At 41.9% G+C, this 27679-nt stretch overlaps 1 protein-coding gene across 1 annotated transcript in view; it reads left to right on the forward strand.

Annotated features, from left to right (window-relative positions):
• The window catches only part of LAMA3 (laminin subunit alpha 3), a 261658-nt gene that overhangs the window by 61886 nt on the left and 172093 nt on the right, over positions 1–27679 (forward strand). Inside the window, exons 7-11 of the mRNA XM_031003750.3 lie at positions 2232–2347; positions 7261–7379; positions 18296–18386; positions 20596–20727; positions 22376–22438. Of these exons, the coding sequence (XP_030859610.2) occupies positions 2232–2347; positions 7261–7379; positions 18296–18386; positions 20596–20727; positions 22376–22438 (521 nt within the window). The remainder of the gene's footprint in view (positions 1–2231; positions 2348–7260; positions 7380–18295; positions 18387–20595; positions 20728–22375; positions 22439–27679) is intronic.

Below are 27679 nucleotides of genomic sequence, written 5' to 3' on the forward strand. Positions count from 1 at the left end.
GGATGACACCCTCTCTTGGGAATAAAACTGAATATATGCCACACCACCTTCCCTTAGAGAAGAGTTGATGGAATCCCTACAGGCACAGCCAAGAGCCTTCTTAGACAAGGCATTTTGCTGTTGTTGTTTTAATAGTCTCGGGTCTTTATTTGACTCAAACCGAACACTGCACGTCTCTCATATTAAAAAAAAAAAAAAAAAAGCTGTTTGCTCAATGCCGCACAAACGGCGGCATGCGGGGACACCCCCGCCGCTTCCCCCACCCCCACCCCCCCGCCAAAAAAACCCCAAAAAACCCCACAACCCAAACCCAAAGCCTCTTTCATATTCACGATATTCAGGAAGCACCAGCTACGGAGTCAAGCATCTTGGTTTAGATTTAGTCTCTGCCTACAATCACGGCCTTTGTCAAGTGAGTTTATCTCTGAGCACCAGTATCGTCATCTGCAAAGTGGGGCAAGTTCCATCTACCGCAGTGAGACAGGCAAGGGGCTCCAAAACTGAGAGCTGCCATCACAGTAGATGTTGTAAGGGCTGGACGAAGAACTCCAGAATACTGGTGCTACCAGCCCACTTCACCTGAGCCACGGAATCCCAGGCTCGGGAGTGCCAGGACTCAGGGAGCCCTGGATGCGACGCCTGCACCCAGTCCTTTCCCAACCACGTGGCAACCATGTGCTCCCAGTGGTGGTTGCCTCCTCAGTCCCCTCCAAGCCTCCCAGCTCCCCGTTCCCTGCCCCCGCCCCCCATTCCCTTCCCCTGCCCCGCCCCGCCCCGCCCCAGTAACTGGCTGAAGCACCCGGGTGAATTCTGGGTCCAGGAGCCCCAGACTCTGAGGCCTGGGGACTGGAGAACAACGCCAGGCTGGGCGTCTGTGCCCTCCTCCAACAGGGAGGCGCGTGCTTCCCCGCAAACCCAGCCTCCTGGGCCAACCCAGCCCGGAATTAGAAGCCTAGACGCCCGCCTGACGCACGCCCCTAGGAAAACAACCACTACCCAGCTCCAAGCAACCCGAACTTTCGGCAGGCTGGTTCCACCTTACCTCAGGCCCTGGGCCTCGCCTGGCTCACGCTCCTGAGGCTTCAGGCCGTCTTCCCACCCCTTCATGCCCCCGGCTCCCTCGTGGCTCCCATCCTTCCAAATCCAGCAGCTCTTCCCACTTCCCTCAGGCCTCCAGCCTGCTTGGCGCTCTCCAGCAGCCCGGGATGCAGCCGGATTCCCACCTCTAACCCTTCCCCTCCTCTTCCTCCTCTCCAGCCCTTCCTCCTCCCCAGTCCCCTCCCCAGCCCCCACCCTCACTGCCACTGGACCCTTCTTGGCCTCGCTCCAGCTCCCCCCAGCAGTTGCCAAAAAGATAGTTCTGAGGCCTCAGGGGGCTCATCCATCGAATCTTCTGTGGGGTGGTGGCGCGCTCTTAGGTGAGAGAGAGAAGGCAGACAAAGAGGAACGACTCCTGCTCCACAGACAGCTGCGCAAGACGGAATCACACCAGGGCTGGACAATGGTTTTGAATCCTCTTTCAAGTACGGAAGGAGGGAGCTCAAAGCTTGGAGTTCCAACCCAAAGCCAAGGCTGAAACAATTTCATTTTAACGTGGAATGTTAAGGCAGATGTACACCCTTTGGAAATGAGACTTTTAACCCTTTGCCTCTCTGAGTGGTCTCAGCTTTTGGCCCCATGATGGAGCTGGCGCAGCCTCTGGAAGCAGAGCCCTCTGGGATCTTATTAGCAGCTGGCTCTTGAATTGGGTAAATCTCTGGCTCTTGAATTGGGTAAAGCATGACCACAAGTTGAGAGTAAGAAACTTGAGCAGATCTTAGTCGTAGGACTCCACATCTTTATGCAGGTGTGATACTTAACACATCTCAGTAAAGTCAGCACTTGAGTGCTCCTGTGTTCCTTTATTGTAACAATGGGGTAGAGAAGACAGAGCTGGGGCCTCAGAGCTAAGTGAGGTTGGAAGTCTGGCTCTCCATTTATCACTGCCTGACCCTTGGCAGGTATCTTAATACCTCTGATTCTCAGTCTCACCACCTGTAAAATGGAGATAATAAATAAGCAGGATATGGGAGGCTTAAATAATACTTGCGAAGTGTTGTGTTCTCCTAATTCCTCAATGAATGGTGCCGTGGATGACCGTGATGACTCGTGTGTCAGGTTCGCACTATAGGATCAACTGATCCTCATCAAAACTTTTCAATAACTGAGATGCACTTCGCCCACATGCCCAGGTTTCGGTGTGAATGCCAGCACCACACCTGTGGGGAGACGTGTGATCGCTGCTGCACAGGGTACAATCAGAGGCGCTGGCGGCCCGCCGCGTGGGAGCAGAGCCACGAGTGTGAAGGTGGGTGTGGGGCTGGGGTGGGGGCCACACGTGGCCTTCTCCCCCTCTCCCTGGGGGCTGAGGCTATTTTCCTCATGCTAGAGAAGAGGCTGTGGTCATGTCAGTCTTAGGGGCTCAAGTCTGTCTATTGTAATAAGAACCTCAGACTGCAGGGAAAAGTGCCCTCCTCTGAATTCAGATGTACATTTGAGAAGAAAAAGAACAATAATGATGATGACCATGCATGATGGGGCTCCGTGCTTTAATACGTTGACCTCTTTTTTTAGCAATCATAAATATGATGCAACCACTATAAAATTTTAACATCTTATCCATTTCATAGGACGTGATACTGGATAGGAATCAACTATTTTGAGGACCAAGGTCCAGAGAAGACGGCAAGGTTGAGTCTAAACAGGGAGCTGGGAGTACTGGAGTATGGAGTGCTGGGAAGTGTAACATGGTAGGATTGAGGAGGATGGAGAGGACCAGAGAAGGAATAAAAAAAGTTGGGAAAGTGCTTTTAAGAGTGTAACATAAAGTAAGAAAAGCGTTTTTTTTGTTTTTGTTTTTTAGGCCTGATGTGGTGGCTCCCAGCACTTTGGGAGACAAAGGTGGGAGGATTGCTTGAGGCCAGGAGTTGGAGACCAGCCTAGGCAACATAGTGAGACTCTGTCTACAAAAAATTGAAAAATTAGCCAGAGGTGGTGGTGCAGGCCTGTAGTCCCAGCTACTTGGGAGGCGGAGGTGGGAGAATGGCTTGAGCCCAAGAGTTGGTGCAGTGAGCTCTGATCCTGCCACTGCACTCCAGCGTGGGTGAAAGGATAAGATCCCGTCTCAAAAAAAAAAAAAAAAAAAAAAAAAAAAAAAAAAAAGAAGAAAGACAGCTGCTATTTTTAACAAACAAACCTTAAGACATCCAACTATAGATTTTCTTCTAAATAAATCTCCTTGTGAAGCTGCATATTTATTCCAGTTGCAGAAAACATTTCATTCACTGCAACCTCTGCCTCCCAGGTTCAAGCGGTTCTCCTGCCTCAGCCTCTCCAGTAGCTGGGATTACAGACACATGCCACCATACCTGGCTAATTTTGCTTGTTTATTTGTATTTTTAGTAGGGATGGGGTTTCGCCATGTTGGCCAGGCTGGTCTTGAACTCCTAGCCTCTTGGGATCCACCCACCTTGGCCTCCCAAAGAGCTGGGATTATAGGACTTTATACTTTTTGACCAAATATTTTTTGTAACTATTAGGAGATAAGACTGATGATCTCTTATGGCCAGTAAACTTGTGTAAAAGGTGTTCCCAGTGGTCTTCCAAGGGAGTTTTGAGAGATGCTAAAGTTCTGGGAAGGTCTTGTGGCCATCTCAGGGAAATGCTCTGGCGCACCTCTGAGTCCCAGGTGTTGCTTGGATGGCCATCTCACTTTATAGTCACAGCTAATCGGTTCCTTCTCAATGACTTCTCCATTGCTCACCCCAGATGAGGGGACCAGAGAGAGAAAAAGGTATAATAAAAATAATCAGGGGTTGTTTCTTTTGCTGCTTTCAAACACTGATTTAGGATATTTTTGATTGAATTAACCATTATTACATGAATTCCAGTATTTGCAACCTGATTAGTTTTCCAGACTAATGGAACCCTTTGTAAATAGCATGCTTCACTCCAACACATACGAAAAAAATTTAAATCTCCTTTAATAAGTTTTTATCCTTTTAAGATGTATTAAATTGTTAAAAGTTACAAAAATAGTGCATGAAAATCAGACCTATCAGGATCCATTTATTAGGTGCTTTCTAAATTCCCTTTGAAATATACAATTCAAAATAAACAGACTTCCTAAGAAATGACTGATGTAGTAAATATAAATGTCTTGATTTTTTAAAATCATGGCACCACAGAGAAAATGAAGATAAGAAAGCATTGAGCCTGTTTTACAAGTTATAGGGTAATTTGTGTAATATCTAATTAAGTCTTCCTTCACATAGTCACCTGGGAAATTGATTAAAACATACAAATTACTAACAAGACTTGGAAATTTTGATGTAATTGGAATATAATGAATATATTGTCTGCCTAAGAAAGAATAAGAATTTTACTCGTGTTAAATATTTTTCATTGTGGCAAAGATGAAAATCCCAAATGAGTTCTAAATGATACTTTGTAATTTTAGAAGTGTTATATACTACTTGTAGATAACTTGGAAATTAAAAAAATAAATAAAGTAAAATCACCAAGAATTTAACTACCCCAACAGTGTCTTAGTCTGTTCAGCTGCTGTAACGTCTGGGTAGCTTATAAACAATAGCCTCAAAGTTCTGGAGGCTGGTAAGTCCAAGAGTAAGGCACCAGCAGATTCAGTGTCTGGTGAGGGCCTGCTTTCTGGTTCATAGATGCCACTTTCTTGCTGTGTCCTTACGTGGTGGAATGGGCAAGGAAGCTTTCTGGGCCTCTTTTATAAGGGCACTTATCACCTCCCAGAGGGCCCATCTCCTAATAACTGGTGATTAGGTTTCACCTATGAATTTGGGGTGGGGGGGGCACAAGTGTTCGGACCATAGCAGAGAGCTACTATTAATATTTTGTTAGATACGTAGTATTTTATACATACTTTAAATACTCAAGATTATATAATCTACATAATTTTATATCCTAATTTTTTCACTTGATATTTTTAGCTATTTCCCCATATTTTCCCAATCATTAAAAACGCTTTGACATCATTTTTGATGGTACAGAGTTTTGTTCCAAGTGTTTGTTGAGTACCCACTGTGTGCTGAGAACTATGCTCTATTGCAAACAAAACACATACAGCCCTTGACGTCATAGAACTTAAAGTCAAACAAATATACTGTTGCTTGCTGAGCCATTCCCCTACAATTAAACATTAAGATTATTCCCATACGATTACCATATAGTGTTGAAATGAAAGGTTTAGAGTGTTGGCTAAGAGCATAGGTTCTGCAGTCAAACAAAGACAGGTCGGAATTTTGCCTCTCCTAGTTATAAGCTATGTAACGATGGGCATATTCCTCAACCTAAGCCCCAGTTTTCCAATCTGTACTATAGGGATGATGGTACCTACCTTAGAGAGTTACTGGGCAGATTAAATGAGATAATTCATGTAAAGCACTTTTCACAGTGTGTTAAGAGCTCAATTGCTATTGTTAGTAGTAGTAATAGTGGTAGTAATAATATTCTCTTCGTGCATGAAGTTTAATTGGCATTTGGATGTATTTTTTTTGACAGTGAAATTTTATTTTATTGAATTTTGTATGTATAAAACATGCCAGTAAAATAAAGAAATAATGAAACAAAGATTATATACAAAAGTTTTTGAATTAATACTATTTAAATACATTAGTTGTTAAGGGAAAAATTAGAGCTACATAGTGGTCTTTCACAGTAATAAATAATAATGTTAGTGTTTAATTGCAATTAAATAAAAACTCCAACTAAAATAAATATATTGCTGGGTGGGTGGCTCATGCCTGTAATCCAAGTACTTTGGGTGGCCAAGGCAGGAGGATTGCTTGAGCCCAGTAGTTGGAGATCAGCCTAGACAACACAGTGAAACCTTGTCTCTACAAATAATTAAAAATTGGCTGGTCATGATGGCACGTGTCTGTGGTCCCAGCTGCTTGGGAGGCTGAGGTGGGAGGATTACTTGAGCCCACGTAGTTGAGACTGTGGTGAGCTGTGACCACACCACTACACTCCATCTGGGTGACAGTGAGATCCTGTTGCAAAAGTAAATAAATAAAATAAATATATTATTCAAGTTGTTGACCTAAAGGAAGACGCTGCAGCACAAAATACAGTTTTAAGGAGGTTAGTTAATGGCTGGGCGAGGTGGCTCATGCATGTAATCCTAGCACTTTGGGAGGCCGAGGCGGGCAGGTCACTTGAGGTCAGGAGTTCAAGACCAGCCTGGTCAACATGGTGAAACCCCATCTCTACTAAAAATACTAAAGTTAGCTGGGTGTGGTGGCTGGTGCCTGTAGTCCCAGCTACTTGGGAGGCTGAGGTGGGAGAATCGCTTTAACCCAGGAGGCAGAGGTCGCAGTGAGCCGAGATCGTGCCACTGCACTCCAGCCTGGGTGACAGAGCGAGACTGTCACCAAAAAAAAAAAATTTACTTGAACCAAAATGAAGATAGCTGCCCCAACACACTTCCAAGTTGCCTTGGGCAGTGCTCCTGCATTTCAATGTCCCTTCCTTTGAAGATATGATTATATATCTTTCTTTGGGGGTGGAGGCAGTGGCAGGGAGAATGGAGTCTCGCTCTGTCGCCCAGGCTGGAGTTCAGTGGCACTATCTCGGCTCACTACAAACTCTGCCTCATGGTTCCAAGGATTCTCCTGCCTCAGCCTCCCAAGTAGTATATATATATATATATATTTTGAGATGGAGTCTCGCTCTGTCACCCAGGCTGGAGTGCAGTGGCGAGATCTTGGCTCACTGCAACCTCCGCCTTCTGGGTTCAAGCGATTCTTCTGCCTCAGCCTCCTGAATAGCTGGGACTACAGGCGCATGCCACCATGCTTGGCTAATTTTTGTATTTTTAGTAGAGACAGGGTTTCACCATATTGGCCAGGCTGGTCTCGAACTCCTGAACTCATTGTGATCCATCCGCCTAGGCCTCCCAAAGTGCTGGAATTACAGGCGTGAGCCACTGTGCCTAGCCCCAAGTAGTATTTTTTTTTAAAAAAGAGAAACTTCGCTCATGGAATATCAAATGAAAGGAGCTCTAAACTGTATCTTAGTATATCCTGGTCTTTGTGTAAAGATCCCTAAAAATTTTCCCCTAAGAGTGTCCTGGGTGTTCCAGAATAGACTTTTTTATAGCTCAATTAGCAGTAATACTATTTACGCTATTTACTAAGTGTCTGATAGTAATAATGAGAATATTGACTTATTATGCTTTTTTTTCAGCATGCAACTGCCACGGCCATGCCAGCGACTGTTACTATGATCCAGATGTTGAGCGGCAGCAGGCAAGCTTGAATACCCAGGGCATCTATGCTGGTGGAGGGGTCTGCATTAACTGTCAGGTGAGGCACTATTTAAATCAAAGTGGATGTGTTGTCATGGAGAATGAGTATTCAGTAAGCTCTGCTCCTGAAGAGATGTCAAGAAAGTGGCAGGCAATCGTAAGATTTTCTGAGACCATTTCTCCACTGTTGCTCACACAAGGCCTTGTTAGCTGGATGTAATTTAGGGATTGTAAGGAAAATGGACTGAGGTATGTTTACCCACACCCCTTTGATCAGTTTCTCAATTTAGATTTTGCCTAAATGGAGAGGAGGATTCCTGGTTGTCATCTCTGGCTGCTATCCATCTTGTGATAGAAAAACTCTAAGATAGGAGGACAAGTAGTTATTAATGTTAGTGCTGACCCTACATCCTGTTTTCAGACAGATTCTGAGTCTAGACTCAGTGAGGAAATGCATCATGATCAATTAATGATGTCTTTCATAGACATCAAATATGAAACACTAATTTTTCATTCCTTCTGTAGGACAACTAGTTTCACTGGAATTTAGTTAAGGGAGTGTATGGCGGAGGAGGGCATCTCTTCATTGAGATATTTGTTAACAGTCCTGTCAAATGTTTATGAATTTGGTCTACATTGTCATTCTTTCTTGTGTTCTTTTAGATGTTTTGTTAATGTTACCACTGAAGAGGCGTTCTTCACATGAGATGCCCATTAATATGAAACCAGGGCTACATACCCATAGAGAGAGCCACCATTCTTCATTTGTCTCCCCCCTCCATACTTTTATATTATCTGTTATTGCAGATAATTAAAATATAAGTAAAATATAAAAATATAAAGTAGGTTTGTTACAAATCACAAGGTTTTATGTATAAGTGAGAAATCCCAGGATAAGGCTAAGCACTATAAGACCTTCAAGTGATTTGTGTGCATATTAAGTTGCAGAAACACTGGACTAGAATGTGTAGGTAGAATCTTTTCTCTAGATGAAAGGTCAAGCCCCTTCAATGTGTCTTTAGAATACTTTGTTATTCTTCATCATTCTCTCAGTGATATTATGTTTTGTACTTTGCTGTTCCAGAAAACCATCAGTGTAGTCTTTTTTTTCATAGTGCGTCTGCAAAAACATTTTTTTTTTTTTTTTTGCTTATGAAATTACTAAACTCTTATTTGGGTGTACTGCATTTGTTTTCCAACTTAAATTTAAAATGCCTTTTACTAAGTTAGATATTTAGGTAGCGCAATTAACTTTAAAATGTTTATTGTGGTAAAACAGATATAACATAAAATTTACCATTTTAACCATTTTTAAGTGTACATTTTAGCAGCATAATTAACTTTTATATTATATTGGTAATCAATGGACAAGGAAAGAGTTCTGCTTCTTTTATGATTTAGTGGCTGCTGCAGGACTGAACCCTCCCATGGAGGATTGGTCTCAATTGATTGTCTTTTCTCTTAAGAATGGGTCATATTTTAGGTGTTCATATGATAAACTATGGGCAAAATACAAAAGACAAATAAACAAATGACAAAACCACAAAAACCATGATATGAAAGCACTGAAGAGTAAAAATAAGCAGGAAGATACTGGAGGGGAGCTGCAACTTGGCAAAACAGATCAGCATAGGGTGAGTTACATATTTTTATGACTTTTACCCAGAGGGGAGGCCAAAGTTGGTCCCATGTGGTCTGGCTAAAATTTCTCTAGAAATATGGAACCTTTGTCTTAAAGCTGTGTTCTCTGAGGAACCAGAGAGCAGAGCTTAGGACAACTCCAACTTGTGGAAAGTTGGTGGGGAGTCCAGGAAAAGAGAAGTCAAGAGCAGGGAAATCCCTAATTCTGTATATAAATTCTTCTCAAGTTTCTGACTGACCCCTCAGTCCGTTTTCCCTACAATCCAAGCACAGGATGGATTTCATCTGAGACTGAAATAACTTACTTGACATTTTAGTTACCACTTAAGAGTCAGAATGTGCAGCTTGAGTAAAGTTAATTGTCTCATAAAGAAAAAAAAAACATTTTTTAGAGGAATGCTAATGGATTTGGAATACTTACAACACAATATTCACAATGTCTAGGCTACAACCCTAGATTTTGTAACATATAAAGATTCAAAAAAAGAGACCCATTCTTAAGAGAAAAGACAATCAATAGGGACCAATTCTGACATGCCCCAGATGTTGAAATTAGCAGTTAAGGATTTTAGAGCTGCTATTATAATTATGCTCAAGAGAATAGATTAAAATGTAGTCGCAATGAATGAAAAGATAATAAATATCAGTAGGGAAATAAAAACTGTAAAAGGATCAAAATGAAAATTCTATAACTAAAAAATGCAATATGTTAAATAAAAAATCCATTGCAGGGGCCGAATAGCAGAAAGGAGGTAATAGAAGAAAGAGTCAGTGAATTTGAAGATAGATTAGTAGAATTTATCTAGTCTGAAGAAGAGAAAGAAAAATATATATATTTCAAATGAACAGAGATTTGGGAACTGGTGAGACAATAGCTAAAGATGTAAGGAACATGTAATTGGACTCCCAGAAGCAGAGAAGAGACAATGAATCAGAAAAAAAAGTGAAGAAATAATAGTAGGAAATACCTCAAATTTTGCAATAGGCTAAGATTCAAAAAGCTTAATGAACCCTAACCTGGAGAAATACAAAGAAAATAATTCCTAGGCCTAGTGGAGTCAAACTGCTGAAATCCAAAGACAAAGTGAAAATCTTGAAAGTAGACAGAGAAAACATTACAACATAGTATGACTGTGGACTTTTTATTAGAAACTGGAGGTCACAGAAGGAATAGTATCTTTAAAGTGCTAAAAGAAAAAAGAACCATCATCCCAGAATTCCGTATTCAGTAAAAATATCCTTCAAGAATAAAAGCAAAAAGAAAATTGTTTGGTAGATAAAATAAAACTAAGAGAATTTATTGCCTAAGAGACCTACACTACAAGATATGCTAAAGGAAGTTCTTTAGGTTAAAGAGAGGTGATACGAGATGGAAACTCAGATCTTTAGGAAGAAATGAAGAGTATGGTATGTGTCTGGGCAAATATAAAGTACTATTTAAAAACAAATTCTTGGCTGGGCGTGGTGGCTCATGCCTGTAATCCCAGAACTTTGGGAGGCCGAGGTGGGCAGATCACCTGAGGTCAGGAGTTTGAGACCAGCCTGGCCACCATGGTGAAACCCTGCTTCTATTAAAAAATACAAAAATTAGCCAGGCATGGTGGTGTGCACCTGTAATCCCAGATACTCGGGAGGCTGAGGCATGAGAATCACTTGAACCCAGGAGGCAGAGGTTGCAGTGAGCCAAGATCATGCCTCTGCACTCCAGCTTGGGTGACAGAAAAAGACTGTCTCAAAAAAAAAAAAAAAAAAAAAAATTCTTGGAAGTCCTAGCCAGAGCAATCAGTCAAGAGAAAGATATAGAAGACATTCAAATAGGAAAAGAAAAAGTCAAACTATCTCTCTTTGTTAATGATATGATTCTATACTTAGAAAACCTAAGGACTCTTCCAGAAGGCTTCTGGAACTGATAAACAACTTCAGTAAAGTTTCAGGATACAAAAACCAGTAGCATTTCTATGCACCAATAATGTTCAAGCTGAGAGCCAAATCAAGAACACAATCCCATTTACAGTAACTGCAAAAAACAAACAATAAAAAAAGCCCAAATCTAGGAATACATCTAACCAAGGAGGTGAAAGATCTCTACAAGGACAACTACAAAATACTGCCTGAAAGAAATAATAGATGACAAAAACAAATGAAAAGACATTCCATGCTCATGGATTGGAAGAATTGGTAACATTACAGTGGCCATACTGCCCAAAGCAATCTACAGATTCAACGCTATTTCTATCTATGTCATTTTTGACAAAACTATAAAAAACTATTCTAAAATTCAGAAGAAACCAAAAAAAGAGCCCAAATAGCCAAAGCAGCCCTAGGCAAAAAGAACAAAGCCAGAGGCATAACATTACCTGACTTCAAACTATACAGAATACAGAACTCAAAAATAAAGCCACACACCTACAGCCATCTGATCTTCAACAAAGTTAACAAAAATAAGCAATGAGGAAAGGACTTTCTTTCTTTTTTCTTTCTTTCTTTTTTTTTTTTTTTAGACAGAGTCCTGCTCTGTCACCCAGGCTGGAGTGCAGTGACATGATCTGGGCTCATTGCACTGCCTCCCGGGTTCCAGCGATTCTCCTGCCTCAGCCTCCCAAGTAGCTGGGACTACAGGTGTGTGCCTGGCTAATTTTTCATTATTAGTAGAAACAGAGTTTCACCATGTTGGCCAGGCTGGTCTCAAACTCCTGACCTCAGGTGACCCACCCGCTTCAGCCTCCCGAAGTGCTGGGATTACAGGTGTCAGCCACCGTGCCTGGCAAGGAAAGGACTTTCTATTCAATAAATGGTGCTAAGATAGTTGTCTCTCCATGTGCAGAAAAATGAAACTGGACCCCTACCTTTCACCGTATATTATACAATAATTAACTCAAGACGGACTAAAGATTTAAATGTAAGACCTCAAACTATAAGAATCCTAGAAGAAAACCTAGGAAACACCATTCTGGACATTGGCCTTCAGAAATAATTTATGGCTAAGTTCTCAAAAGCAATTTCAACAAAACAAAAAATTGACAAATGGGACCTAATTAAACTAAAGAGCTTCTATACTACAAAAAAAAAAAAAACTATCAACAGAGTAAACAGACAGCCTACAGAGTGGGAGAAAATATTTGCAAACTGTGCACCTAACAAAGGTCTAATATTCAGAATATATGAGGAACTTAAATAGTTCAGCAAGCAAAAAACAAATAACTCCATTAAAAAATGGGCAAAAGACATGAACAGACACTTTGCAGAAGAAGACATACAAGTGGCCAACAAACGTATGAAAAAATGCTCCATATCACTAATCATCATAGAAATGCATGTCAAAACCACAATGAGATATCATCTCACACCAGCTAGAATGGCTATTATTAAAAAGTCAAAAAACAACAAATGCTGCTCAGGTTGCAGAGAAAAGAGAACACTTATACATTGCTGGTGGGGATGTAAATTATTTTAGCCACTATGGAAAGCAGTTTGGAGATTTCTCAAAGAAAACAAAACTACTATTCAACCAGTAATCCTATTAATTGGCATATATCCAAAAGAAATAAATTATTTCATCAAAAGGTCACATGCACTCATATGTTCATTGGAGCATTATTTACAATAGCAAAGACATGGAATCAACCTTGGTGCCTATCAGTGGTGGATTGGATAAAGAAAATGTGGTATATATACATGATGGAATATTACACAGACATAAAAAAGAATGAAATCATACCCTTTGCAGCAGCATGGATGCAGCTGGAAGTCATTATCCTAAGCAAATTAATGCAAAACTGGAAAACCAAACGCCACACGTTCTCACTTTCAAGTGGGAGTTAAACATTGGGTACTCATGGACATAAAGGTGGAAACAATAGACACTGGGGACTACTAGAGGGGAGAGCGAAGAAGGGCGACAAGGGTCGAAAAACTAACTATTGGGTACTATGCTCAGTACCTGGGTGGCAGGATCAATCATACACCAAAGCTGAGCGTCATGCAATATATCCAGCTAACAAATCTGTACATGTACCCCCTGAATCTAAAATTAGAGTTGAATTTTTTTTTTGGAAAAAGAATTTTAGGAAACTACCTACCTTCCCAACTCCTCTTTATTTCCAAATCTCTGCCCTTTTATGGTAATACAATGATCTGTAATTATTTTCCTTTGCTCAATCCCATTTGTAAATGTTTTAGAGGAGAGAATAAATAATGGAAAAGGAAAATAAAAGAATATTTTGTAAATAATACTTCAATATAGCTGGAAAAAATTAGAGTATGTAGGGCTGCTTACAACAAAATTTCTGACATTGTCTCATGGTATTTATAAAATGCATGTAAATATAATACATATGCAACAATAGCATAAAAAATAATACAATATTAACTCTAATTTGACTGTGAGACGTGAAGGATATATATTGTAGTCCCTAAAACAACTGCTGACAAAATAATGCAAAGAGGTACAGCTAAAAGGCCAATAGATACTTCTAAAGGTAATTTAAAAAACATTCAAATAATCCAAAAAATAGATAAATGAAGGAACAGGGGATGAAGTGCATGCATGTGCGCAAGCACACACACACACAAAACCATATACACACACACCAGACACAAAAGGAAGGGGCAAGCAGAAAACAGATACAAATAGTGGTAGACCCAAATCCAGCTATATAAAAAATACTCTAAATGTTAATGGACTAAACACTCCAATTCAAAGGCAGAAGCAATAAGAATGAATAAAAAAGCAAGACTCAACTATATTGTTCACAAGTACTTACCTTTAAATATAAGGACAAGTTGAAAGTAAATGAATGGGAAAAAATATACTATGTAAACAATAAACATTAGAAGGATAGAGTAAAAATATCAGGTAAAGTAAACTTTAAGACAAAGAGCATTAACACAAATAAATAAAGACATTTCATAATGCTAAGAGTAAATTCATCAGGGAGACAGTAATCATAAGTGTGTTTGCATCTAACAATAGAGCTTTAAAATACATGAAGCAAAATTTGACAGAATTAGAGGGAAAAATAGACAATTCTATGATCATAGTTGGAGACTTAAATACCATCCTATTGGCAATTTATAAAACTAGACAAAAACATCAGCAATAACCATGAAAAACTGACAATTTAGATTTTATCAAAATTAAAAACCTGCTCAAAACAAAACATGCTATTAAGAAAATGAATAGGCAAGTTACAGACAGAAAATATTCACAAAACATAAACCTGACAAATGGTTGGTATCTGGGATATGTAAAGAACTTCCACAGCTCAGTTATAAAAAAAAAAAAACCTCAAAAAAATTCAAAAGATTTGAATAGCTACTTGACAAAAGTAGATATATAAATGGCCAATAAATGTACATCAAAGAGCTTAACAAGGCCGGGTGCTGTGGCTCACGCCTGTAATCCCAGCACTTTGGGAGGCTGAGGCGGGCGGATCACGAGGTCAGGAGATTGAGACCATCCTGGCTAACATGGTGAAACCCTGACTCTACTAAAAATACCAAAAATTAGCCGGGCATGGTGGCGGGCGCCTGTAGTCCCAGCTACTCGGGAGGCTGAGGCAGGAGAATGGCGTGAACCCGGGAGGCAGAGGTTGCAGTGAGTCGAGATCGTGCCACTGCACTCCAGCCTACGCGACAGAGCGAGACTCTGTCTCAAAAACAAAACAAAACAAAACAAAAAAAAGAGCTTAACATTATTAGTCATCAGAGAAATGCAAATTAAGATTACAATGACATACCACTACATACTCCCCAGGATTGCTATTTTTTCCTCAGCTTTAAAGGATGACTATTATTAAAAAGGCTGACAACATCAAATTTTGGTGAGGATGTGGAATAACCACACCTATTCATGCATTGTTGATAACAATGCAGAATGGTACAACTGCTTTGGGAAAACGGCCATTTAAAAAAAATAAAGCTAAACATACACCTATCCTATGACTCACAATTTCCACTCATAGGCATTTATTCATAAGAAATGGAAATGTTTGTTTTCAAAAAGTTTATAGTAGCTTTATGCAAATACCCCCAACTAGAAATAGCCCAGGTGACCAATAATAGTACAATGGATGAAGAAACTCAGGCATAACTATAGAATGGGATTCTGTGGAGCAACAGAGAGGAAGAAACTACTGATGGATGCAGCGACATGCAAGAATCTTAAAAACATTATGCTGAGTGAATGACGACTGAAAAAACACACACCCAAAAGTATCAGGGCCATTTAAATGAAATTCTGAAACAGGTAAAAGTAGTCCATAGTGGAGAAAGTCAGAACTGTGGTTGACTTTGAAGAGTTGATGATGGAGATTGACTGTGAAGGGGAAAGAGGAACTTTGGGGTAATGATATTGCTCTATATCTAGATAAGGAATTGGATTTCACAGATGTATGCATTTGTCTTGACTCAGTGGATGTACAATTAATAGTTTTGCACTTATAAGTTTTTTGCACTTGTAAATTTTATAACAGAAGAAAAAAACTGTAAACAAATACTGAATTCCAGCTAGTTAAATGCATGGTGAAGTATTTAGGGGAAAGTGACTGATAGCTGAAATTTATTTTGAAATGCATAAGAGATAAGATGAATTAGTGGATGGATAGAGGAATGGATGGATGGATAATTATGTGATAAAGCAAATATGGTAAAATATTAATGGTAAATTGTAGGCGGGGGAGTGTAAAGGTGTTCACTGTAAAGTTGGGAATTTTTCAAGATAAAATGTTGAAAGAAAAGAATAATGAAAGAAGAAAGCCAGGAGCACAACATTTTTGGATTGACTCCTTCTTGATTTCTTTTCCCTTAGTTAAATATTGATGCTCTTAACTAAGATTGAAGATTATCCCCATTGTTTGAGATGATGCATGAAGATACTTTATCTCCATGAACTAAAACAAAGTCTTTCGCCTCTTCCACAGAGATGTGACTTCTGATCGAAGTCTTTTTTTTTTTTTTTGGAGACGGAGTCTTGCTCTGTCACCCTGGCTGGAGTGCAGTGGCGTGATCTCGGCTCACTGCAACCTCTGCCTCCTGGGTTCAAGCAATTCTCCTGCCTCAGCCTGCTGAGTAGCTGGAATTACAGGTGTGTGCCACCATGCCCGGCTAATTTTTATATTTTTAGCAGAGACGGGGTTTCACCATATTGGTCAGGCTGGTCTTGAACTCCTGACCTTGTGACCCACCCACTTTGGCCTCCCAAACTGCTGGGATTACAGGCGTGAGCCACTGCACCTGGGCTGATCTAAGTCTTAAACTCACTCCCTAGTTGTGTCCTTGTTATGTTGGTTTCACTATTTCCAGTCTGTTAATTTTTCTTTTCTTTTCCCCTTCCTTTCCCTTCTCCTCCATTCCCTTCCCTTCCCTCCCAAGGAGCCTAGTGTAGCTGGAGGGGAGTGAGTAGGGGGTTGATGAATCTGGAGGGTGACAAAGGTCAGATCATGTCAGGCCTTATAGGCCTAAGTAGGGAAACTCCTCCAGAGAGAGGCTGACTGGTGAATGGGCCACCCCAGAATCTCTCCGTGCTTGAGATTCACAGAAATGGAAGCCAGCGACAGAGTGGTGAAGGAATTGAGAGAAAGACAGAAAGGCAGAGAGATGGAGGGTTTGCTTGAAGGTGGAAAAGCACCTTGGAAAAATTCTGCTTGAAGGAATTCAGACCTAAAGCTGCTTAGAGCAGGGCCTGGTTGTAGGTGAGCATTCCATAGAAAGCCTCCCTCAGTAGTGCCAAAGGATGGACCAACTAAGGTGGGGAGGAGTCGGGCTTGCTACCTCCATGGATTCCATTAGCACCCTCTTTAGTTTGGACAGTTGGGGTTTGCTCTTCTTAAGTGTCAGGCAAATGCAACTTCAGGTTCCCACTGCTCCCAACAAGATCGCCTCTCCCACACCTCAAATGTAGAAATACAGAGTCACCACTGTCCTTGGGTCTTGACCTGGCCTTGGTCCAACCAGGACCATGGTGTCCATGGATAGCGTGGTGTGTCTTGCCCTCAGGGTGTGCAGGTTCTGGAGAACCACTGAGATTTCAAGGCAAACTACAGGCATTATTCTATCTACAGAGTACTCTAGTTTGTTGCTCTCTTTCAGTCTTTCATTGCTATCCTTTGTGTCTTAAAAATATAATTTCTCTGTAGCAGGTACTTCATTAACCACTTTGTAGTAGAGGGGGAAACCTAGGCTGCCCAATTGAGAGAACATTTTCTCATTTCCCACTCCAACAATAAAAGATTTGGGAGCCAAAGTTAACCTGATGTCCTCTGTCTATGGTAAGAAACAGTGGCAAACAACAGATTTGAGGGTTAATTGACATCGGATGGGAAGGTGGGCCACAGCTGTTTCTGATTTACCCACCATGTTTATGCATGTAAATTTCAAGTCACAGAAGTGGCCAATGTGGTTTTAGACCTCAACATTAAAGTGAATTCAGATTTTAGCCTATGGGAAAAGGAGCGGTAATAAAGAAAAGTCTGTAGTTCATAAAATTATCTAAAACAGGAGAGGATACAGAATGGGTCTTTGTTCTCCCTCTGTGTTTCTGTGCAGACTTTTGTGTGGGTCAAGTTGTGTTTTTGTTCTTGTTAACTTCTTATTGCCTTTCTTTTCGTTAGTGAAAGAACATTGTCCTCCTAATTATTCCCAAATTAGAGCAAAAGAGGCAGAAAAGAGCTAGATCCATAGTTTTGGAAACTGATGATGCATGTTGGGTAATTTAATTATGTGGCAATTACAAGGATTAACCATGAACTGGAAAGAGCTGCCTAGTATTGTACTTTAAAATGAGCTCCGTGTATGAGACTCATGCCTCCATTTTCCATTCATGAAACAGAGGTATTCAGAAAAGGGTTTTATGACTAAAGCACAGATAAAATTAGAACGAAGAGAGACAAGGATCTGTATATGTTATTCCTTCCAAAATTGGAGAAGGTGTAAATGCACACATGACCCTTGGGTTAAACTGTAGGCGATTCATTATCCATTTGTCAGTTCTTTTGAATGAGGCTACAAGAACAGTCCTCTTCAGTGTTTTCTCACTCACATGTCAGGTGCTTCATTAAAGCAAATTCTTCGATCAGGATAAAGCCTGGGCTTGTCCAGTTGATGGAATGTTTCCTTTCCTCTCCCAATAAGAAAAAAATTCCAGAGCCAAGATTAAGCCAATCCTATGGTAAATTTTGGTCAAGGTCAAGATTAATGCTTTTTTAAATTATTATTTCAGTGACCTCAAAATTACAATTGTATATGACAGAATTATTCCTCTGGGTGAGTAGCACAAAATAAGGAGAATCATCTTCCCCAGAACCCTTCCTTTAAGTTTCTTTTGTTTCTTTCTAGCACAACACAGCTGGAGTAAACTGTGAACAGTGTGCTAAGGGCTATTACCGCCCTTATGGGGTTCCGGTGGATGCCCCTGATGGCTGCATCCGTAAGTTTCATTTCAAGTTGGTGTATCTTAGCCTGTGTGTACTGCCTTAGCGAAGTCATCAGGCTAACTTTGGATCAGTTAATAACTTCCTTCATGCCCTCTCTCTTCAGAGTATTAGTTGTGCTCGCTATGTGACCTCAGTCACTTACACAGTCTCTTTGAATTTTGTATTTATTGCATGAAAATGGAAATGATAATGTATTTCATAAGATTAAATAAAATGCAATCAAAAGCATGTAGGAAAATACTTACCATTGGGCCTGTCACATATTAGGCCTGTGATAAATGTTAGTTTCTCCATTTTCTGTTGTTTTGACATGTTTCTATGATCTCTAATCATTTCAATTTTTGGGCTGGAGGCAGTGGCTCAGGCCTGTAATCCCAGGACTTTGGGAGGCTGAGGCAGGTGGATCACTTGAGGCCAAGAGGTCAAGACGAGCCTGGTCAACATGGTGAAAAACCCTGTCTCTACTAAGTAGAAAAAAATTAGCCAGGCGTGGTGTGCTCACCCGTAATCCTAGTTACTCTGGAGGTCGACGCATGAGAATTGCTTGAACCCAGGAGGCGGAGGTTGCAGTGAGCCAAGATCACGCCACTGCACTCCAGCCTGGATGACAGAGTGAGACTCTGTCTCAGAAGCAACAACAACAACAACAACTTGAATTAGAACAAGACAACACAGTAATGAGTTCATAAGGATTTAATAATAGTCACATTGTTTAAAATAGCTAATATTTGTTGAGTGCTTGCCATATGTGAGGCATTACCTAAATACTTTCACAAAGGTCTTGTTTAATTATTACAACAAATAGGACATTGTATTATTGTCCTCATTTTTAGATACGGAGAAACCAAACAATCTGAGTAGTTATATATAATTTAGGCTAGGTGACAAAACCGCTAACCGCTAGATCCAGGATATAGTTCTTTTCTGTCTGACATGACTGTGCCATAACTCTTCTATTATACAGAAGAATGCCTCTAGTTTTTCCTTGTAGAATTATGAATCTTGGGTCAGATTTACAGACTTTTCCCTACATGTGCAACCTATACCCTATTCAATGCTTGGTTCTTTTAAGTTGTCTGGTTGTCACAGTTGGAAAGCAATTCCAGTCCTGAAGTCAATCCTGTGCCCACTCCATGATTAATCATACCATTAACATTTGAGGATATTAAAGTCCAAGGAATATGTAGATGGATTTACTTCTCTCTAGGGCATTCTTAGTTGTTAAAAAAAATGTGTTTTCACTTTTCTTCCTTCTTCCACATCATGCTGCAAAGTATGTCTATCGCCTGTCTTGTGCCTACAAAGAATAGGCATTGGGAAAGGAAAACAGGACATTGCCAATGTAATTGTACCTCATTAGGAGCCTCACTGTTTCATCACCTTTCTAGTTTTTTCATCACTGAAGTGGTCCACAGAGGTATTAGAGGCTTGGCGTAAAGGATCAGTAGGACGCATGAATCCTAAATAAATTAAGCAAAGGACACCAGGATGCCAGGTCACCCAGGTCTTTACAGGAGATGTATTCAGATGAGCTGTGACAGTATTTTCCCTGTCCAGGGTGCACCTGCCAGGTCAAGGGAGGCCCCCAAGTGGGAGGTCGACAATCTTCTTATACTTGCACTATGCCTTACTCCAGTGCAAGCCTGATAATCGTGCCTGATAATCGTTTTTGGTTGCAAAAGCTGCCTTCAGTAAGCCATTTCACTCAAATTAACATTTGGGTTATGGGTCTTGGTCTGCTGTCCACAGACTCTATCTCCATGTCTAGGCACTCCACACTTGCATCTGTATCATAACTGTGTATTGATGACCACTTTGTGGACATTCACAGTTGGTTCATAGCTAGAAAGGGCTGTGCCCAACAGAACTAAGGCATATAACCCCACCCCCACCCCCAACCCCTCTGACTGTAGCATGCAGGCCTTGCCTCTGACTCAGTGAGCTGGGCAATGCTCAGTGGGATAAATGACATCCATGAGAACTTCTGTGTGGACGCTCATTACAGCTGATCTCTGACAGCTCACGAGCTTCGGGCAGTGAGAACCATCAATCAGGTGTGAGGTGGGAAATAGGCTGTGCCCTTTCAAGAATACCTATAGACCAAGGATCAAGTATGGAACATTGCCTGGGAAGTGTTGGAACATATTTGCTTTGTTAAGTGCAGTGAAGGACAGATCCTTTGAAAACTGGGATTTCTCTTAGCCTGCAGCTGTGACCCTGAGCATGCGGATGGCTGTGAACAGGGCTCAGGCCGCTGTCACTGCAAGTCAAATTTCCACGGAGACAACTGTGAGAAGTGTGCAATTGGATACTACAATTTCCCATTTTGCTTGAGTAAGTACCCACTGCAGAAAAAGAGGCCACCCTTTTTGGTCCATAGCTGGCTTTTGTGCACTAACCTCTGAGGCATGGTGGACAGGTAGGGAAGGAGAGACAGAAATGGGGCCAGGTGGGTTGTATTTATGTAAAAGTGTTTCTGAAAGTTTGGAATATAAATTTTATATTGGTACATTTTACAGTCTTATTTATCTCCAAAGTGTTATGTTGTGCCACAGAAATTGCCATCTCAGTAGGTCAAAAAGTCAAATATTGGCAATTTTAACTTAATAATCCATGTGTGTGATTTTTCCTCCTAAATGTAGGAGAAATATCATGGGCTTCCAGATATTTATCTGCATGCATATAGTGTGTGTTGTGTTTCAGGAGCCCGGGGAAACATTTCCTCTCTCCTGCTGTGCAAGAGGCCAAGTTATAAGCACCCAGACTCCACCCCACTGCAGAGATCTAAGTGAACATCTCAGCATCACCAAGAGAAAAAAATACATATCTGTCAGAAACACTGTAGAGCATGAAACAGGAGAATCTGTGAAACCAGCTATGCGAACTGTGATGAGTGTTGGCTCTGTTTGTTGTGCAGCAGTGGGAAAACTGCACTTTGGGGTTAGGACAAAGAAACACTGTCGCAAGGAGAGCCTGTCTCTCTGTATCACTATCAGATGTTTCCTGGCCCCACCCTCCTGACTCCTGCAGAGCCATCATAGGAAAAGCATATTGAGTTGTGGGGACATGGGGGCAGGACTCACATGAATGGGTAACTATATGTTCTCATTCACACCTGCCACCCCAGGTAATTGCTTAAATTGCACCCACTTTCTCTGTGGAGACTGTCCTACTTTGGTTGATGAGACACATCAGAATTTTATCAATGTTGAATTTGTGAGTCTTGGTAGAAGGCTGGACAGAAATTGTATTTGCCTTTTTTTTTTTTTTTTTTTTTTTTGAGACAGAATTTCGCTCTTGTTGCCCAGGGTGGAGTGCAATGGTGCGATCTTGGCTCACCGCAACCTCTGCCTGCCAGGTTCAAGCGATTCTCCTGCCTCAGCCTCCTGAGTAGTTGGGATTACAGGCATGTGCCACCACGCCTGGCTAATTTTGTATTTTTAGTAGAGATGGGGTTTCTCTATGTTGGTCAGGCTGGTCTTGAGCTCCTGACCTCAGGTTATCTGCCTGCCTCAGCTTCACAAAGTGCTGGGATTACAGGCATGAGCCACTGCGCTCGGCCTGCCTTTTTAGTGAAAAGAAGAAGAGGAAGAAACCTGAAGTAGTTTTATGGCATAAACAAAATGTCAGGAGAAAAAAATGAAAGAAAATATTTCTTTAAAGCTTTGATTTTATGTTAAAAAAAAAAACAATAAAAAAGCTAAGGAAGCCAAACTCATCCCTGCTCAGGCTGAGACTTAGCTATTGTGAGCACGAAACATTCATTTCTGTTCATCGTTATACAAATGGGAATGTCTGGCCAGTCTGGTTTCGGTTACTAAACACATTTGAGATATAGCAATATCGCCTTTCTTTAAATTAGTCTCTATATGCTACTTTTCACTAAGTGACAGAGGGTGTCTTCCTAGTTAGTACAACTTCATGTTTTACTTTACTATCTCCTTAATCATTCTCTGTATTTTTTAATAAACTATTTTTACAGGAATTCCCATTTTTCCTGTTTCTACACCAAGTTCAGAAGATCCAGTAGCTGGAGATATAAAAGGCAAGTAACCTCCCTTTTGGTGTAACTCCAGTGAAAATGTTATGCCCTTATTCTTTTCCTACTTCCTGTGCGCACTGCCACATCCAAGGCCAAGTGTCCCTTCCTAGAGCATGGTAGGTGCCTTGCAGGTGTCTCCTAGTTGACCTACTCCCCACCCATCAGTCCCCACTCCAGCCTGTCTTTTACGAGGGCACTACCTGACGTAGGAAACTGTGCAGAGCTTGTATTAGATATCACCAGCTTGCTCAAAGACCTTCAATGGCAGCCAGTGGTCTGTTGTCTTTTTTGATTTCCCCGAAAACAGACCCTGAAAAAGGAATGGAGAGCAAGTCATTTATTTGGGAGGTGATCCCAGGAAGGGAGATAGTCAGGGAGTGAAGGGAACCATGATGAAGGTGCAATGGCAGGTAATGGCAGTTATCTGCCATTAGTGGAGGCATTAATGCTTCTGGGGCATTCACCCTCTGGCACTTACAGCTTGGCCTTCAGGAAGGCTGAGGAGCTTCTGCAGTCCCAAAACAAGCCCCTGGCAGAGAGTAGCAGTGGTGTGCAGTAAGCTGTCTCTGAGGGTGAAGGGGTGAGTACTAGAGGATGTGGGTGTTACATTTACCTAATCATTTGTTCCATAAATATTTTAAAATTCCCTGTTATGTGCAAAGTACCATTCTGGCTGCTGGGGACTTAGCAGTGAACAGAACAGAAAAAATTCCCAGCTTTCTTGGAGCTTATATTCCTGTGGAGAAACCCAGATAATAACATACATAATATAGAAACCCAAGCAAGGAAAATAGCTAATTCATTAGACTGTGAGAGGCAGAGTTGTATTCTGAACACGGGTGCCACTTTTAAGGGGGAGCCATTCACATCATAGGCATAAACTAACTCATGTGAGAAGATTCCAGGCCTCTGCGCTGGGTTCCAGAGCCATGGGGAGTTTCCTACATAAACCCATCACAGCATCCACAGGGAGGCACAGGTTCTCAGAAGGGCATGCCTGCACCAAAGGAAGGGCACAGCACACGCACACAGCCCACGACTGGGCACCATCAGGCTCATGCTCACATCCCCTGAGTTTGCCTCTCCTACCCCAGGGCACCAGCAGAGGCCTGGTGGTCACTGGGGAGGAGGTAGTGCCAGTCATGTGTGAGCACGAGTGCCCCTCCTCCTGCAGCGCCACAGTGTGGGCCAGCAGAGAAGATGGTTTCTGAAGAGCTCTCCTTGGCAGTGAAGTTCAGGCTCTACAGCAACATAGTAACTCAGGTATGGACTGGAGGCAGCCTTGGTGATAAGCGCTGCTGAAAAAACAAGACAGAGAGGAGGTCAGGGAATGTGAGGTTTACAGATTTAAATTAGGGCAGTCAGGGAAGGCCTCACTGAAGCAGGTATAGGAAAGAGCAAGTGCAAAGTCCCTGGGGCAGGGGCAGCCCTGGGCCAAGGGTGTTCAGTGAACAAAAAGAGACCAGGTGTGTGAAAGTGGAGTGAGGGAAGGTGAGACTGGTAGGAAGGGAAGGCATCAGGGGCTGGATGGAGGCCCTCGTCAGCCACTAGAGAGGCCTTCTCTTTTACTCAAAATGAGACAGGAGCCATGGAGAGTTTTGCACAGAGAAATGACGTTATATAGAAGGCTCTTTGGGTCTACTGTATTGAAAGAAAATCTCAGGAGAAGAGGAGAGAAGAAGCGAGGGGGCCTGATGGGAAGTTTTTCCATAATCCATGAGGAAGAGATGATGGTGGCTCAGACCCAGGTGGTGTCAGCGGAGGTGACAGCAGTGGACAGACTGTGGATATCATCTGAAGGTAGAACCAACAGGATTTGCTGGGGGATTGCTAGACCGGAAGTAGAATATTAGAGAAAGAGAGGGCTCTGGGGTGACTCCAAGGCTTTTCGGCTGAGCAGTTAGAAGGAAGAAGTTGCTCTTTGTTGAGAGGGAAAGATTAAAACAAGAGAAAGCAGAATGCATGGGCCAGAGGCAGGGTGGGTGGGGGCAGTGGTGGGAGCTCGTGGACGTTCTCTTCTGGCTGTTTTTGAAAGTTTTCTCTGTGGAATAACAAACAAGGTCAGAGCAAGAAGCAAGAGAGGAGGGCTCGGGGTTGAGTAGGGAGAAGGTATGAGAGTCATCCAGGAATGTGGGCGGGAGGATGGGCTTGGGAAAGTCATGGGATTGCTGGGTGGCACCAAAGGCCCCCCGGAGGTCAGTTATAACAGGACCTCAGTTACCTTCCTGACGTCATTCCCTGCTTCTGCCCTACCCACACTCCTCCTCAGTCTAACCATGGTGCTGTGCATTATTGCACTGTGTGTGGGACTGTCTCATGTCAGATACTGGGCCACTTGAGGACAGCAGCTCTACAGGATGGGGCAGTCACGTTGGCTTAGAGACCTGCCCGCTAAGACTCAGAGAGGGCCAGGCACATTCTGATAGCTCAGTTTGGAGGCTCTGCATAGATGCCAGTAACGGAGAATTTAAGGAATGGTGACTACTGAGGAGAATTGCAGTCTTGAATACTTAGCATATTCTTCATTCATTAAACTTTTATTAAGTGCCTATGCTGTGCTAGTCACTGCCAGGCAGCTGCCTGATACATTGTTCCTCCTGCCTGGGAGCTCCCAGTCTGAGACAGAAAGGTCAACAGTTCTAATGGCAGGAGTTAAGTGCCATGAGAGCATATGGGAGGGGCAGCCTTACAGCCAGGGTGAAGGAAAGAAGGAAGGAAGAAGGAAGGGAGGGAGGGAGGGGAGAAAGGAGAGAGACAGAAGTGCTGGAAGGGCTTCCCCAGAGCAACAGGAGGAGGTATCTGAGCTGAGTCTTGGAGTGTGAAGAGGAGTCAGCCAGGCAGAGGGGCAGGGAAGAGAAGCCGTGGGGCTAGGAGAGAGGGGATGGCAGACAGGTCATTAAGGCTGAAGCATGGGATAGAGAGAGGAAGTTCAAGGAGAGGACCTAGAGGAATAAGAAAAGACTTGAGTGGGCAGCCAGCTCAGATGTGTAGGTTTGCAAGGCACAGCTGTGCCTCATCTAAGGGGCATCACAATCACGGAAGACATTGCAGATTTGCATATTGATGATGATGATTTTATAGCAGGTGACAGGAAAGCATCTTGAGGAAGGGGCACCTTTTTCTAATTTGCACAAAGATGCCCCATGGGTTGCTGGTAGCTTGGAAAATGTTGAAGGATCTATTCTGTCACATGTGAAGGACTTCGTATTCTGTCCTGCAGGCATTGGGTCACTGTCAAGGGATTTAAAACTGGGAAGTGATATGAAAAGGTTGATGTTTTTGAAATATCACTCTTGACACCAGCATGGAGAATGAATTAGAAGGAGCAAGATAGGAAGCAGAGAGCCTCCTTAGGAAGTTCTCAAAATAATCCAGGTAAACAAAGATGAGGTCTGGAACTCTGGCAGTAGAGACGGACTCAAGGGATTTTCTTGAGATATAATCACTGTGACTTCGTAATGAGGTGTGGGATGTTCTTTCTTTTTCTATTTTAATCGGAATTCTTTGAGCCTCAATGCCAAGGTAAAGTCCAAGTTTTTCACTGAATCTCAATACTTCGTTTAACGCCAAGACTGTAATTCACGGTAAAAACGTTCCCTTTCCCTGTGACATTTGTTCTCAGCCTACAGGGCTGTGGCATTAGGACCTTATATGGCAGCTGTGATGGACGGACAGGGTGGTGCTCATGCCAGCCTGGGTTCCAAGGCTTCCCTTGTCATGAATGTGTCCTTGCCACTTCTGAAAAGGAGGAAAAACTTTCTTCTACCCTCTTAGGTACCATGGCTGGGCCTGGAATTAAATGAACCTAAGACAGATTAACAGTAAAAAAGCATACAAATGTATGTAATATTTTTACATGTACATGAGAGTCTCTAGAAGGAAAATCAAGACCCAAAAAAGCCATTAGGCCCCAAAGCCTATGTATTGTACATGTTTACACAAAGAACAATGAAGTATGGAGTGTGACAAGACACAAGAGCTTGGGCTAGTGGCACTACATTGTGGGACCCTGGCTAGGAAGCATTGGGAGAAACTAAGTGTTATTTTAGTGGGTTTGTTGGTGCAGATCCAATTCAGTCGACTCCCAGTCTCCAGTGATAAGAATGCTGTCTTCCTGGTACAAGGAGGGCAGGCACCTTTCTCCTGGGAAATTTTATGACCTGCTTTTAGGTAGAAAGGGTGAGATCAGAGAACCCTTCCTACATCTGCTGCTTCTAAAGTGCCTTTGCTGGAAACAGTCAGTATGCTAAAATGGCATATTCTAAATCCCTTCACTTCCAATGCTGTTTTTGTCAAATTAGGCAACTGTTTGGTTGAAGTATAAACAAGTTAAAAATCATGTAAAGACTATAAAGTTGTTCTGATTTACTGTGATTTTTTTCTTAATTATTGTATTAGAAAAAAATAATTCCACAACTTAGTTACTAACCTTTTATTTGAAAAATTAAGGGTTTAGGGCAAAGGGATTTGGCTACTTTTCATATTAACTACTATTTTAACCCCTGTAGAAAATCTTTCCAAAATGCATGAGACTTTCCTTCCTTGGTAGGTAGGGTGGACCCAGCTGAATCTTCCGAGTCTTTTAGGATCTTCCTTAGGGGACCTGTTGCAAATTTAGATATTAACGTAATTTATAGAATTATGGACGCTTTCAGGGCGAGGCATGGTGGCTCGCGCTATAATCCTGCACTTTGGGAGGCTGAGGCAGGCGGATCACCTGAGGTCGGGAGTTTGAGACCAGCCTGGCCAACATGGTGAAACCTTGTCTCTACTAAAAATACAAAAATTAGTCAGATGTGGCACACGCCGGTAATCCGAGCTACTCGGGAGGCTGAGGCATGATAATCGCTTGAACCCAGGAGTCAGAGGTTGTGGTGAGCAGAGATTGAGCCACTGCACTCCAGCCTGGGCGATAGAATGAAACTCTGTCTAAAATAAATAAATAAATAAATAAATAAAAAGAAAAAAGAAATAGATGCTTTAAATATGAGATTGGTTTGAATATATATGCTAATCCAGGGCACACTCTGAAAGTTGCTTTTAAAATCATTCTCGACTTGTATTTTTAGTATAATAGAAAGACCATGGGCTTTGAAATCTGGCAGTCCTGGGTTCAAATTCTGACTCTGCTTCCCTGGCTGTGTGAACTTGGGGAAGTTAATTAACCTTTCTGAGCATCTTTTTTTTTTTTTTTTTTTTCATCTATAAAATACTTACCTGTCTTACAGGGCTCTTGTTTGACTT

Source organism: Gorilla gorilla, chromosome 17 (genome assembly GCF_029281585.2).
Source record: "Gorilla gorilla gorilla isolate KB3781 chromosome 17, NHGRI_mGorGor1-v2.1_pri, whole genome shotgun sequence".
In the NCBI taxonomy this organism is placed as follows: Eukaryota; Metazoa; Chordata; class Mammalia; order Primates; family Hominidae; genus Gorilla; species Gorilla gorilla.